This window comes from Passer domesticus, chromosome 28 (assembly GCF_036417665.1).
Source record: "Passer domesticus isolate bPasDom1 chromosome 28, bPasDom1.hap1, whole genome shotgun sequence".
NCBI classification, from domain to species: Eukaryota; Metazoa; Chordata; class Aves; order Passeriformes; family Passeridae; genus Passer; species Passer domesticus.
Window position 1 is genome coordinate 4,110,395 of NC_087501.1, and position 15,799 is coordinate 4,126,193.

Below are 15,799 nucleotides of genomic sequence, written 5' to 3' on the forward strand. Positions count from 1 at the left end.
GTTCGGATTTGAGCTCTGTGGACAGCCTCACATTTGGTTGGGAATTATAGGCTGAGTGGCTGTTCTCTCCTATTATTGTGCTGTCAATCTCCTATTAGCACATTATAATATGCTACACTGAATGCATCTGTTCTGTAGATCACAAGTCCTAATTGTCATTTGTTGAATCACTTTGTCTTATATGATTGTTAAGCAATTATTTCACCCAAAGCAGCTTAAACTTTGATTACTGTATAGTGTTTACAGGGATCAAAGGGAAAAATCAGCGGCGCCTTCAAACATTTTTTTTTTGCTGCGGAAAACGAGGAGCGAGCGGGGGATGCCGAGGCACCGGGATGACCTGGAGGGGCTTCCCGGCCTCCTGCCTTCGGGGAGCGATGTTTGTCCAGGGTGGTTAAAGGTCCAGCGAGCGGGGAGGCCGCGAGACGGATGAGAAGTGACATTCCTGCCGGGATTGCTCACGGAACGAGGCTCTCCTGGCGTGTGGCACCAGCTGCCCGCCTGTCCCCTCCGCCGGGACCCGGGCCCGGTGGGGGACAGCACCCCCGTGATGCTGCTGAACCGCCCCGGCCGTTCCCATCAAGGGGAAAAACCTTCCTGCTCCCCAAAAGGATGGGGGTCAGAGCAGGGCTGGGCTCGGCGGGGTCACATCCCGGATAAATCCCCCTTGGAAGGGCGGCAGGGGGTCGGCAGAGGACAGGGCTGAGGCAGCATGCAGAGCCCCCGGCACACACATTTATTTTGGCTTGACCACCCCGCTCCAAAGCCCTCAAAGAGGCCTCTGGAAGCTCGGCTCCCTCACACCATTCCCCTCTGGAATGCCACGGAGCGATCCCAGGGCATGGGAACCCAGCCCAGCAGGGAGGGGCTCATCACCGGGGGCTTGGGCTCATCCCGGGAATGTCGGGCTGACAGCAGCGGGAAGGAATGTTGGGCCATTGTTTCTGAGGAGCCCAGACAGGACTGAGAGAGGGAGAAAACCACGCTGGTGGCTCCTCAGCTCCAGACGGCTCCATGAGCCAGCAGGGATACACAAACTGTCAGAAATCTTCTGCTTCCAACCATCTTCTGCAGCAAGGCGTGGATGGAACCTGAGTGCCACACAAAGGTCCCTCCCAGCCAGCTGCACGTCCCCTCCTGCCACCCCTGCAGCACAGCCCGGCAGGAGAGGGAACAAAGCTGCCCCTGCCTTTGTTAAAATAAATGAATTTCCTCACACGGAGTGCCCAAATAATGGGAACACAAAACTCGGGATGAATCAGGCCTGTCCCAAGCCAGGCCTGTCCCCAGCCAGGCCACCAAGTGCTGCACAAAAATGGGAGAATCCGGGAAAAGAACCAGAGTGGACTTTCTGTGGGTTCCTGGGAGAAGCTCCTTCTGCTCCTCCCTCCCTGGGCTCCCGTTCCCAAGGGCACTGCTCCAATTCCCAGGACAGCTCCAGCCCCAGCCCTGGGTGCTGGTCACAGGTTTAGGCACAAAAAGCTCCAAGCCAGCCCTGAGGGTCCCATCCCGTGGCTCACACAGCTGGGGGGGCTTTGCCAGCCCCAGTTCATCCCAGTTTGGAAATGCCTTTACCCCAGAGAGCTGAGGAGCAGCAGGAAGGAGCTGAGCTCAGGGACGTGCAAATTGGCTGCTTGCAAAAACAAGTTTTAAAAAGTAGAATTTGGGGTAGAAACCCTGAGAAAAACACTTTATTTCTAGATTTTGTCATGAAAAAAAATGCAATTCCTTCCTGTATCCTAAAAAAGTGATGGCACGGCCTAAAGAAGCCTCTAAGGAAGTTGTCAAACCTTGGGATGAAAACAAATCTGGAGGAGCAGGTAAAAGGTAGCAGCTCCAGCACAGGTAAATTGCTTTTTAACAAGGAGACAAGGCCCATCCCTGGCATCTGCCGTATGTTTTTATAAAGCCCAGAAATATGTTTTTAAAAGGCCAGTAAATAAAGTTCCTATTGATTTGATCTCCAGCGTAATCTGTTTTTCTGTCTGCCACCACGAGTGGTAATAAAAGGGAATCAGGGGACGCGGCTTTGGGTTAATGCAGCGATCCATCACCGTCGGGGGCTTTGCCACGCTGCACTATTGAGAATCTGCCCCAAATTGGTGCGAGGGCCAATTTTCTTTTCCAATTTATTTTTGCTTGAGCGAAGCAATATCGAGGCAGGACAAGGAGGACGCGTTTCCCGTCCTTCCAGATGCTCTCCTGCTTCCCAGCAGCTCCCAGGGTGGGCATTTTGGGGAGGCGCTGGGGGTGCCTGCCTGTTTGGGCTTTCGGGGTCAGGTCTTGGCAGTGGGAGCCAAAGGGGGATTGGGATGTGCTCAGGAGAGTTTTGAAGTGAGGATTGAGCATTCCAGGGCTGATCTCCCATGGACTGAACATCCTGAACACCCCAGAGCTCATCTCCCATGGATTGAGCATCCCAAACATCCCAGAGCTGGACTTCCATAGATTGAACATCCCTGGGCTGATCTCCCATGGACTGAACATCCTGAACACCCCAGAGCTCATCTACTATGGATTGAACATCCTGAACATCCCAGGGCTGACTTCCCATGGATTGAACATCCTGAACACCCCAGAGCTCATCTACTATGGATTGAACATCCCAGGGCTCATCTCCCACAGACTGAACATCCCAAACATTCCAGGGCTGATCCCCCATGGACTGAACATCCCAAATGCCCCAGGGCAGATCTCCCATGGATGGAGCATCCCAAACATCTGAGGGTTGAAGCTCCCATGGATTGAACATCCTGAACATCCCAGAGCTCATCTCCCATGGACTGAAAATCCCAAACATTCCAGAGCTGAACCTCCATAGATTGAACATCCCAAACATTCCAGGGCTGATCTCCCATGGATTGAACATCCCAAACATCCAGAGCTCATCTCCCATAGACTGAACATCCCTGGGCTGATCTCCCATGGATGGAGCATCCCAAATATCTGAGGGTTGAACCTCCCATGGACTGAAAATCCTGAACATCCCAGAGCTCATCTCAAATGGACTGAACATCCTGAACATCCCAGAGCTCATTTCCCATGGATCAAATATCCCAAACATCCCAGGGCTGATCTCCTGAGAGAGATTCCCAGATCTTTGCCCACCAGGACAGGCAGTCCAAGGTTTCCCAGGGTATCCAATCCATCCAGAGCCACTCTCCTGTCCCTGGCAGTGCACCCCTGCCGCCTTTCCCTGAGCCTGTTGCTCACTGAGACACCCCCACACACAACAGGTGCCCTCATGGCACTGAAAACTGCCCCAAAATGGTTTTTTGGCAGTAAATTGATGTTTGATAAAGCTGGCTTCGACAGCTCGGTGTTTAAACATGACAAAATATTCAAATCCACCCTGAAATGATGCACTGAAGTCCCCCAGGCCAGATTTTGCTGCCGTCAGAGCTCAGCTCTGCAAGATGCCACCCCACTTTCAGCTCCTCACCCCAAACCATCGATGTTCCCTTCCCTGAGGAGCTGCAGGGACGGACCCTGGGCACAAAGGTGACCCCAAACCCATCCCAAATCCCTGGGACGAGAATGGGAAACCTCCCATTCCCCCCCAGCCCTTCAGAAAACTGATAAATATTTCTAGAGAGAAAAACAAACACTCCGCATTTGGCTTTTTTGGTGGTTGTTTTTCTTGAAGAGACAAAGTGTTCCACAGAGAGCCGACACTTCCTACACAAGTTTGCATCCTCAAACCCCGAGATTTTCTGCCACGGATTTGGATGGGAAAAGCATCTCCAGCCCTTCAGCCAGCCCTCCCCAGCCCATCCAGGATCACCGAGCTGGAGCATCCCACTGGAGCACCGCAGGGAGATGGAGATCTCCTCGCTTTGCCAAATTTCCCCACTCTCATTTGGGAATAAATTAGGAATAATCAAATTTCCTGGGTTTAGAAATACCCACATAAAGCATAAAAACAACTCTCATGCCGCAGCTCTTGTTCCCACTCAATTCAGGGTGAGCTTAGGAGGGAAAAAGATTATCCCAAAGCATCCTTAGAGGTTCAGGAATATGAAAATTGCAGGTAAACCAGAGGAGAGACAGTTTTCCATAAAATGAGGAGTTTAAGGCCACCCAGCCCTTTCCCAAAATGAGCTCCTGGTTTGGACACTGCAGCTGGATCATTCCCAGCTGTGCAGGGCTGGGGAAGCATTTTTGGGGAAGGCCAGAGGGGAGAAACCCACCCCAAAGCCCGGGAAGCAGCGGGGCCCCGTGTCCTCAGATGCCGCCTCAGCTCAAGATGTGCCGAGATGCCTCGGGAGGAAACGGTGCCAAATCCATCAGCGGAGCCATCCCCGGTGCCAGCGGGAGCCGCCGCCCGTGCCAGGGGCTCCCTGGGGACCTGCCACCCCCGAGGCACAGCTGGAATCCCATCCCAAAATAAACAGGTGCCACCCCCAAGCTCCCGGCTCAGCCTTCGCTGCTTTTTGTGGATTCTGGGATGCAGAGCCCGCATCCCCCTGGCACAGCCTGGCAGGGTCTGGCTCTGGTCCCCAAAATCCTTCCCACAGCCGGCGGCAGCAGCGTTCCCTTCCCGGAGCGTCCCTTCCCTTCTCCCGGCCCTGCTTGGCTTTCCAGGGCTAAAATTAAAGGATAAAAAAACAACTGCCACATTCCTGGGAAACTTCAGACTCCTGGAAAGCCGGGGATAGGTCTGCGTGCTGCAGCCTCTGCCAGGAAGGAGGACTTTTGTTTTTTTTTTTTGGAGAATCAGACATCTTTAAGGAAAAGTTCTCCTTCCAACCATGTGATCCGCAGGGGGAAGAGACTTCCCAGCCGGCGGGGAAGAGCCGGAGAAACGGATTGTTCACACTCCGAGGAGACGCCAGCGGAGCTGACTTCCCCCTTAGCAGCTCCCCGCGCTGGAGCTGGCCAGGAAATTACAGGAATTATTGGGATGGGGCGGTTGGGGGGGCAGCGAGGATTCCACCGCGATTTGGGAACGCTACGAGAGGACGCCGCAGGCTGGGGCGGGTTTGGGATCACAGCAGGGCACGGCGCGGGGTGTCCCGCAGTGGCACCCCACTTATTGTCCCCTCCCCGCGGCCGCGGCACCCCCAGCACGGAGCCCGGCGCTCCCAGTGCTCCCAGTTCCGCTCCCAGTGCTCCCAGTTCCGCTCCCAGTGCTCCCAGTTCCGCTCCCAGTGCTCCCAGTCCGGCGGCGCTGGAGCTCGGGCAGTTCAATGCTGCCACCTGGTGGTGCCAGGAGGGAACAGCAGCGCCGGCATTCCCAAATCCCACCGTGATCCCAAATCCCACCGTGATCCCAAATCCCATCGAGATCCCAAATCCCACCGTGATCCCAAATCCCACCCTGATCCCAAATCCCATCGTGATCCCAAATCCCACCCTGATCCCAAATCCCACCGTGATCCCAAATCCCATAGTGATCCCAAATCCCATCGAGATCCCAAATCCCACCGTGATCCCAAATCCCACCCTGATCCCAAATCCCATCGTGATCCCAAATCCCACCCTGATCCCAAATCCCATCGTGATCCCAAATCCCACCGTGATCCCAAATCACATAGTGATCCCAAATCCCACCGGGATCCCAAATCCCATTGTGATCCCAAATCCCACCGGGATCCCAAATCCCATCGTGATCCCAAATCCCATCGAGATCCCAAATCCCATAGTGATCTCAAATCGCATCCCGATCCCAAATCTCATAGTGATCCCAAATCTCATCCAGATCCCAAATCCCACCGCGATCCCAAATCCCACCATGACCCCAATTCAGACCCCAATTCCAAATCTCACCGCGACCCCAAATCCCACCGCGACCCCAAATCCCATCACTCACACGACTAAAAACAAATTGTAAGATTAAAATCCGCGGTGTAAAATTCTGGATTAAATTTTTTTTTCTCTTTTTTTTTTGGGCTCAGTTGTGGCAAAAAAAAAAAAAAATGAAACCGCGACAACGAAGCGAAATAAAGCCAGCGGTCAGAATGCACCAAAAATTAAGCGGTCAAAGTAGAGGGAACAAAATTGAAATGACAAAATGTAACAAAAATTATAAATATTCAGTGGCCACAACATGGAAATAAAAGTTATTAAACTTTTCTCTGCGTGTGGCCACTTGATTCCTGTTTTTCCCACATTGTGGCCATTTAATTACTTTCTTTAAAATAGCCATGATGGAACACAAAATTAAATCATTAGGAGGCCGCAAATAGCAAAAAATTAAATTATTAAGTGGCCACGTGTAGCAGAAAAAATAATTTAATTTCTTTGCTACCTTCTGGCCACTTAAATGGGCACAGTACCTAAAAAATTTATTTTTTTTAAAAGTTAAAGTAGGGGAAATTGTAAGTGGCTGCATTTATAGGGGAAATAATGGTCACAATGCGGCAAATATTCTAAATTGAAACGTGGTGATATGGTGAAAATAATTCATTAAATGAATGATAAAAATGATACTCATTAAATGAAATAGTTCATTAAATGAAATGTGGCTGGAATAGCTGTAAAATGGGTGTGATGTAGGAAAAAAATATATTTAGTAAATGGTCAAAGGAAAAATATTAAAAATATAAAATTAAAAATATAAATGTAAAAATAAGAATAGAAAATTAATAAAATATAAAATAACGATATATAAAAATAATAACATATTAAAATACCATAATTTGAAATAATAATATAAAATAATAATATAAAATAATAGTATAAAATAATAGTATAACATAATAGTATAAAATAATGAAATATAAAATAATAAAATATAAAATAATAAAGTATAAAATAATGAAATATAAAACAATGAAATGTAATTAAATATAAAATAAACTATAAATAAAAATATAAAAATATAAAAGTGGTTTCAGTGCAGTAAAAAAACTCTGAATGTGAGAAACGTTGATTTAATGGCCACAGTGTACGGAAAAAAATAATAATAAATTACCAAAAAAAAATCACCAAAAAAGGCAATTCCATTTATCCACAGCTCAGCCTCCAACCAAAGCCCGGAACCAATGAGGAAAAGTGGGAAAAGCTCCCAGAGCCCCCCGAGCCAGGAAAAGCCAAGCGGGGCCTCACCTTCTTGGCCCAGGGGTAGCGCACGCGGGGCTTGCCCCACTCCTGGCTCAGCTTCTGCCGGTAGCCGTGGCACTTGGGGATGTAGGAGCAGCTCACGTCGCCCACCTCGGGGTAGATGACTTCCAGATCCCCCCTGGGAAAAGGGGACGGGGAGGAAAATGAGGCTGGAGGTGCCGGGGCAGGCTCGGGGCGGGGTTGGGAATTCCGGGCAGGAGCTGCGGGGTAACGGGAGCTTCTTAAAAATTATTGTCATTATAAATTCCTTCCCTAAATCTGCCGAAGAACATTGGAGTTTTTGTGCTCCTTGGGCGTTCTTCAGCAGATTTTGGGAGGGAATTCCTCCCTGGGAGGGGCTGGGATGGAATTCCCAGAGGAGCTGTGGCTGCCCCTGGATCCCTGGCACTGCCCAAGGCCAGGCTGGGCACCCTGGGACAGTGGGAGGTGTCCCTGCCCTGGCAGGGATGGGATGGGATGGGATGGGATGGGATGGGATGGGATGGGATGGGATGGGATGGGATGGGATGGGATGGGATGGGATGGGATGGGATGAGCTTTAAGGCCCCTTCCAGCCCAAACCATTCCAGGATTCTTTGATCTGATTTCCCCATCCCTCTGTGGACGCTGCAGGAGCAGCCCTGGACACCGGGAATTTGCTGGGCAGGAGGGCCTGGAGGGGCAGGGAATGGCCCCAGTGCCTGAGGGCAGGGAGGGATGGGGTGTGGGGATGGAATTCCTGCCTGGGATGGGATGTGGGGATGGAATTGTGCCTGGGATGGATATGGGGAAGGAATTCCTGCCTGGGATGGGATGTGGGGAAGGAATTCCTGCCTGGGATGGGATGTGGGAAGGAATTCCTGCCTGGGATGGGATATGGGGAAGGAATTCCTGCCTGGGATGGGATGTGGGGAAGGAATTCCTGCCTGGGATGGGATATGGGGAAGGAATTCCTGCCTGGGATGGGATATGGGGAAGGAATTCCTGCCTGGGATGGGATGTGGGGAAGGAATTCCTGCCTGGGATGGGATGTGGGGAAGGAATTTCTGCCTGGGATGGAATATGGGGAAGGAATTCCTGCCTGGGATGGAATTCCCAGAGCAGCTGTGGCTGCCCCATCCCTGGAAGTGCCCAAGGCCAGCTCGGAGCCCCCTGGGACAGTGGGAGTTGCTGGGCTTGGAGCTGGATGGGTTTTAGGGCCCTTTCCCCCCAAACCATTCCAGGATCCCATGGAAAAGCAGCCTCCTCCCTCTGAAGCTTTCCATGGAAAACTTCTGCCACCCCTGACGCTGCCAAAGGCACTTCCAAAGCCTCTGCACAGCAGGCTGGGGAATGACTCCGGGTGCCCAGATGTCGCCCTGTTAAGTTTTTTTAAGCCTTCTGATGTTTATATTCTTGTAATGGAGTTTCTCACGCACTTTTATGTAAATAATTGTTGTTTTACATTGTACAATTGGTACATTGTTGGTTTGTCCAGTGTCACTGGAGAGGTGGCACTTTCATCCTCCAATCCACTGCCACTTTTGAAACTCTATTAATATTGGAGTCAGGACATAAACTTCTTATTTTCTTCTTTTCACCTCGGAGTTCCAGTGTCCACACCATTTTATTGCGACACCCAGAGACATCCCAGACCCAGGGAAAAGGAGGAAAAGAGCCAAAACTCAGGACCAAGGGGGCACTGGAATGAAGTGTGGCGGGAGGTGACACAAAGGGAATGGCCGGGCCGGGGACAGGCAGGGGAGGGGACAGGGGCCAGGGACAGGCAGGGCACAGGCTGGGCAGGGGACAGGGGCCAGGGACAGGCAGGGCACAGGCTGGGCAGGGGACAGGGGCCAGGGACAGGCAGGGCACAGGCTGGGCAGGGGACAGGGCCACGGGGCACGGCTCACCTGCAGAACTCGTGGTCCGAGTCGCTGAGGGTCTGGAAGATGCAGGTCCGGGAGGCCTCGCTGCCCCGGGCGCCCGGCAGGAGCAGGGCGAGCGCCACCAGCGCGGCCCCCAGCAGCTTCATCCTGCCCTGGGGACAAGGGACAGCCAGGCTCAGCCCCACGGCAGGCAGCACCCCCAGCCCAACCAGCCCAGCCCAAACCAGGCCTTGTCTGTAGGATGAGGTTCTTTTTTGATTTAGAGATGGGGTAACTGAGAGGCACTTTAAAAACTTTTATTCTATTTTTAGTCTCATGTCAAGGGTGAGACAACACAGATAGAATTCAATTTTTATGTATATTTTATATATATATATATATATAAAATATATCTAATATATTATATATGATATATATATAATATATTATAGATAAAATATATAATATATTATATATAAAAATATATAATATATTATATATATTATATAGTTGTTATATAGTTGTTATAATTCACACCATTACAATCAGAAGCCAACTACTTTTTAATTACAATACATTATAAACATTTTTAGGCCAATCAGCTTTTGCCACACCATACTGCATATACTTTAAAGTTAATTATCTAGAATTACTCCTCATTACTGCACCTTTCATAGTTCTATTTCTCAAAAATATTTAGTTTTATTTGTGAGGCCATCCTTTGAAACTTGTTTCTAGGTATATTTTTCAGCAAAGTCTGTCCTATATTTTACTATAAGTCAGTATTTCTTATCTCAAGGCTCGCATGCAGATGCAAACCCCTCCGTTATCTCCGAGTCAAAAAGAACCGAATCCAACACGTGTCCATCACCTCCTCCCGCAGCTCCACAACTTCAATCCGTTTATTCCAGACGGGAGCCGTTTCCTGCCCCCTCAGCCGGGAAACCCCGAGCCCCAGCAGAGCCCAGACCCCTCTGAGCAGTTTTCCTTTCCCCCAAGGCCGGAGCTCGGTTGCCCTGCCCGTGGCCCCGGGCATGTCCCCACGCGGTGACACCGCGCTCCCAGAGGGGTCACAGTCCCCATCTCCACCCGCTGCTCTCCCAAACGATGGGGAACTGGGACCAGGGCTGGCTGTGGCCGGTCCAACACCATCCCCAGGGACACACACCCAGCCAGGACAGCAGGACACGTCCCCAACCCAAGGCAGGGTCCTTGCAGGGGAACCTCGACCCAGCCACCCCCTCCAGCGCTGCTCCCACACGGGGACAACTCTGGCCACCCCTTTTTAAGGGGGGCGAGGGGACACGGGGCTGGGTCCCCACCCCCCTGCCAAGCCCAGCGCCAGCCCTCACCTCCTGGGGGACCCGGTAGCCACGGGCCACCAGAGCGCCACTTACCAGGGTCCTGGGGACGCCGAGCGGCTCCAGGCAGCGCCCGGAGGGTGGAGGTTGCCGTGGAGATGGTTTCCTTGGCAGGAAGGGACAGAGGGACCGGGAATGAAAGTCAGAGCCCAGGGAAAGGGGCCGGCAGCCGCTCGGGCTCTGCCGAACGGTTTTTAACCCCCGGGCAACCGCCCCAACCGCCCCAACGGGCCCCGGGCGCAGCCCGGCTGCTCGGGCTGCTCAGCGGCGCTGCGAGCCCGGCTCGGACCTGCCCGGCTCGGACCTGCCCGGCTCGGCCATCGCCCCAGGGGCGCTGGGGAAGAGGCACATGCGAATAAATGCGATAAAACAGCAGTGGGGAAGAGCGGGGATCGTTACATAACGGAGCCGGGGCTGCGCGCTCGGGGAGCCCGAGCCAGCCCGGCGGCACAAAGAGGCGCCGGGCTCAGCTAATTAGGAACATTAATGGGTCGGGAATGATGGGGAGCTTTTAGGGGCTTAGTGGCCCCGGTTCCCACGCTGGCGGGATGGGCACAGCCCGTAATTAGCCGGCAATGGGCTCCCGTGAGTCAGGCTCTTCCCAGGAGCGCCGGGCGGGCTGAGTCAGGGTTTGCATCCCCACGGTGCCACACGGGTTGGGCAGGTTGGAAAGTCGGGGTCCCCAGCACTCGGGCAAAGGTGGTGATCAGCAGAAAATGCCCGGAAATGTGGCCGTGGAACGGTGAGGAAGGCAGGAATCTCCTTGGAGAAATGGGGATGTGGCTGGAAGTTGAGCACGAGGCGGGGCAGGGAGATGGACACCGGGAGAGGCGGAGGAGTGGACAAGGAGCTCCTGGTGGAACAGGGAATGGTTTGGGATGGAAGGACCTGAAATCCCATCCAGAGCCACCCCTGCCACGGCAGGGACACCTCCACTGTCCCAGGGTGCTCCAAAATGACCTTGGGCACTTCAGGGATCCAGGGGCAGCCACAGCTCCTCTGGGAATTCCATCCAGCCTCATTCCTCCCCAGTATCCCACCCAAATCTCCCTTTTCCCAGTGGGAGCCATTCCCTGGGTCCTGTCCCTCCATCCTTGTCCCCAGTCCCTCTCCAGCTCTCCTGGCTCCCTTCAGGCCCTGCCAGGGCTCTGAGCTCTCCCTGGATCTCTCCCTTCTCCAGGTGAGCATTCCCAGCTCCCCCTGGACCCAGAGGGGCTCCAGCCCTGGAGCAGCTCTGTGGCCCCCAGGTCTGGCTCAGGATCCTCTCCAGTCCCTTTGAAGTGTTTTTTTGGGTTTTTGGGGTTTTTTTAGGTTTTTTTTTGTTTTTGTTTTTGTTTTTGTTTTGTTTTTTTTTTTTTTTTAGTTCTCCAAACAACACCAAGAACCCCAAATGGGATGAACTCAGAACAGTGATTTTTTTTCCCCCCCCAAGCCCAGAGGCTGAGAAAAGCCCTTTAGAGAGCCAAAATCAGCCCCTTCCATCTGGAGACCTCTCACAGATCATCCCAAAAGGGTTTGCCAGTGGAAAAGGTGCAGGGGGATCTCCCAGGGATGCTCAGGAAGCAAAACGCACGGGAGCAACAATTTTACATTTTTAAAAATGTAAAAAAATTTTACAATTTTTCATCTTCCCATGTAAGGTGAACCATGACTTCCTCCCTAAAAAAAAAAAAAAAAAAAAAAAAAAAAAAAAAAAAAAACAAACATGTTTTGGGTTTTTTATCAAGGATTTTATTTCATCCACTCAGGCGACAGAGTTTAAAGGGCAGCAGGAAACTTGTCCAGCTTCTACCAGGACAAAAATCCATAGGAAAATGCTGCCAGGGCCGGACACCCTCTGCTGTGGGATGCTCCTGAGGGGCAGGAAACCACTGGAAATTTAATTTTTAACCCCTGTGGTCTCCAAACCCAGGCCAGGGCGACTCCAGAGCTGCTGGCTTTGCTGTCCCTGCCACATTCCTGGAAAACCCACCCCAGGGATGGGCGATTTCCACCTGCACCCTCCTCTTCCTCCTCCTGCCCGTGCCTGGAGCTGTCCCAGCTGGGAGGAGCAGAAAACCCGGCAGAGGCTGCAGGCAGCAGCTTCCCCTCTGGAGAGGGATCCTGCCGTGGGAAAAGGTGTCAAACCAGCTCCCGCTTTGAGCTTTTCTGTTTTTCAGGTTCTGAGCTGCTTCAGTGTGTGGGGCTGGGTTCACATCAGGGGATGGTGAGCTCTGTGCACAGAGCAGGGGACAAAACAATTCCTGCTCCAGCTGGGCACCAATGACCCAAATCTCAGCCCAGGAGCACAAACCCCGTGGGCTGCAGAGAGAAAAACAAGGATGGGATTTGATAACCTAAAGCTGGAATTAGGCAATTAACTCCAATATGCAAATGGAGCAGAACTGATAAAAGTGAGAGACCCCGCGACCTCATCCATTTTGGGACCATTTTGGTTCATCTTGGGTTCACTTTGTGACCATTTTGGTTCATTTTGGGTTCATTTTGTGACCATTTTGGTTCATTTTGAGACCATTTTGGTTCACCTTGGGTTCATTTTGGGACCATTTTGGTTCACCTTGGATTCACTTTGGGACCATTTTGGTTCATTTTGTGACCATTTTGGTTCATCTCAGGTTCATTTTGGGACAATTTTGGTTCATTTTGAGACCATTTGGGTTCACCTTGGGTTCACTTTGGGACCATTTTGGTTCATTTTGGGTTCACTTTGGGACCATTTTGGTTCATTTTGAGACCATTTAGGTTCACTTTGGGTTCATTTTGGTCCATTTTGGTTCATCTCGGGTTCATTTTGTGACCATTTTGGTTCACCTTGGGTTAATTTTTGGACCATTTTGGTTCATTTTGGGACCATTTTGGTTCATTTTGGGACCATTTTGATTCATCTTGGGTTCATTTTGGTTCATCTCGGGTTCATTTTGGGACCATTTTTGGTGCAGCCCTGGCTGGGCTCTGGTGCTGCCCAGAGTGCCTCCATGCAGATCCTTTCCATAAATCCCTGCTTTACTCTCCTGCCCAGCTCTGTTCCAGGTCAGCCTTCCCAGGGATCGGCCCGAGCCCAGCTCCTTCCCGGCCACCCCAGGGTGTTCCCAGTTCCCTGTCCTGACTAAACCCCGTGGGACTGCAGGAATCTGGTTTTTCCAGCTGGGAAGCCTCTGGCACCGTGCTGGGTGTGATGTTCAGAGCCCAGGGAAGTCCAGGAATTCCCCCCTCATTCCAGAGTGGGATGAGAAACAAAGAGATGCTGCCGGGGCTTCAAAATTTTCACTTTTTTTTGAGTAAAACCACCATTGAAAACCTGTTTAAAACCCCTCAGCTCTCCCAGCTTTCATGAGGGATATTTCACAATATTCTGGAAATAAATAAAATAAGTGTAAAAATAAAATAAATATATAAATATTATAATAAAAATAAATAAATAAATCGTTCAAAGTAATCAGTATAAGATTAATTTAATTACTCAAATGAGGGAATCGACGGAATAAAATTACTCCAGTCCCAACATCAATTCGTTTGGGAGCAGATATTTAAATAGAGGTACAAAAATAAATATATTTTGATTTGTATCCCCAGCAAACAGCTCCAGAAGCTGCTCAAAGCCTCTCAGAGCTGACAAAACTGAGAGGTAGCTGAGGAAATCATTTTCCTGTTAATATCAGAGATTAAAAAGCTCTTAATAAAAGGCAACCACCCGAAGGCAGGGAAGGGAGGGAGAGGTCTGGGGCTTGTTTTAGCAGCAGCAAAGCACCTGTGAAAGCCAAATTCCACCTGGGCTGAGCCGTGGGGCCACAAATGGGGCCTTGAGGGGGAGAGGAAGGGGCAGAGGAGGCAAAACCCCCAGCACATCCCACCTGGGCGCTCCCCCCTCGCTGCCAAGGGGCCACGATATTCTCCAGGGGAGCTTTAAGATCCAGCTGAGGCAAAAATAGAAAATTTTCGAGGCTGCCCATGACCATCAGCTGAGAGTGAGGAGCTCTCAGAGCTTCCCCCACACGTGCAAAGCCTGCAGCTCTTTGTTTATTTAATGCGGAACCGCCACTTCCTGAGCAGAGTTTCATTTAAAAAGTTCATTAAAATCTTGGTTTCACTTCCCAGAAAAGCATTTTTTTGAACTTCCCCCCCGGAGCTGCCTTGCTGTTGATGTGAAATCCAGATAAACCAGTGCCCACCTCGGCATTTCTGCTCTCCCTGCTCCATAAAAAAAAGGCCATTTTGCCATTTTCTTGGAATTTTCAGCTTGCTCCCATCCCATTTCGTTGTGTCCTCAGCTGTCCCCAGGCGTGAATGGCCTGCAGGGACAGGGAGGTGACACAGTGCCCGGGTGTCCCCAGCCCTGGGGGTTTTTTTTGCTCCCAATTTCAGGCTGGGCTAAATTTTGAAGTCACTACTGAAGCCATTAAAAACTCAAATCCTTCCTCAGCAGCAAGCCAAAGCTCTGGAAAACAAGTATTTATCCTGTTTTTCACCAGCAGAAGTATTTCTGAGCAATAAAAATGCTCCTTGGGCTACCAGCAAGACCCACAGGCACCAGCCCAGCCCAGCTCTTCCTTCAATAATCCAGCATTTTCTTCTCATTCTGGAAGAAATCGGAATATTTGCTCCATGGCTCTGAGCAAATCACCTGAGCAACTGCAAAAAATCAATACCTACAGGCTGAAAAATGGCTAAAAAACCATATTTACACTGCTGATACCAAGCAGCAAGGCAGCAGCAAGCCAAGCAGTTGGCAGAGCCTTGGTGGCCGGGGGAATTCCCTCCCTTTTGGCCTTGCAGGAAACCCATTTTCCAGCCCTCTTCATTCGGCAGCAATCAGAAAAGGAAACAAAACCCACATCCTCTCTCCCGGCTCAGCAGCTCCAGCTGTGCCCCTGTGCCTCTGATCTCCCTTCTCCACGGGTTTCCCTCCTTGCTGGCCCCGCTCCGAGCCAACAACCCCAAGGTCGCCTTCACCTTGTCCCGGCCAAGCCCCTGGGCAAGAGCTTCGTGAATCAAAAACCCCACTTGGCCCAGGCCACGCCATAAATTTGCAAATCTGAAGCGATTTGCGGGGCTGGCTCCGCTCCTTGGGGGATTTTTAAGTGGATTTCAAGGATGTGGCAGATTTATGGGGCTGGGGAGTTCCCCTGGGTCTGTCCAGAGCCACGCTGGGGGCAGGGGTTAAAGACCCCGCAGCATAAAGGGCTGAGCCACAAGTTAAAGGGAATTTGGGGTTTTTGCAGCATTAATAAGATGCTGGGGTAGAATCTGGAGTGAGGGGGTTGAATTTATCTCCCCAAACCCCCCCTGGGAGCCGCAGGCTGGGACAGCAGCGCTTTAGGCGCCGAGTGCAGATCCCTGGTGCAGCCTGGGATTAAGAGGGAAGGATTTCTGCCTTTTCCCTTTATACCTGCCAAAGCTCCAGCGCTGACCTCCCAGCACCCCCCCCGGCCCATTTTCCTGGCCGGCAGCTGTGCCTGGTCGAGCTGGATTAAACCTTGTCACCAGGAAGGTCACGAGTGACCGCAGGGGACAGCCCGAACAGGGGGTGGGACCCGCAGCGCCCTCTGA

At 51.4% G+C, this 15,799-nt stretch overlaps 1 protein-coding gene across 1 annotated transcript in view; it reads right to left on the bottom strand.

The window, feature by feature from the left end:
• Positions 1 to 10,993, bottom strand: part of PEBP4 (phosphatidylethanolamine binding protein 4) — a 76,878-nt gene extending 65,885 nt beyond the window's left edge. The window contains exons 1-3 of the mRNA XM_064400418.1: positions 10,289 to 10,993; positions 8,937 to 9,064; positions 7,051 to 7,183 (exon numbers count right to left, since the gene is read on the bottom strand). Coding sequence (XP_064256488.1) covers positions 7,051 to 7,183; positions 8,937 to 9,058 — 255 coding nt within the window. The 5' untranslated portion in view covers positions 9,059 to 9,064; positions 10,289 to 10,993. The remainder of the gene's footprint in view (positions 1 to 7,050; positions 7,184 to 8,936; positions 9,065 to 10,288) is intronic.
• Between the last annotated feature and the right edge of the window lie 4,806 nt (positions 10,994 to 15,799).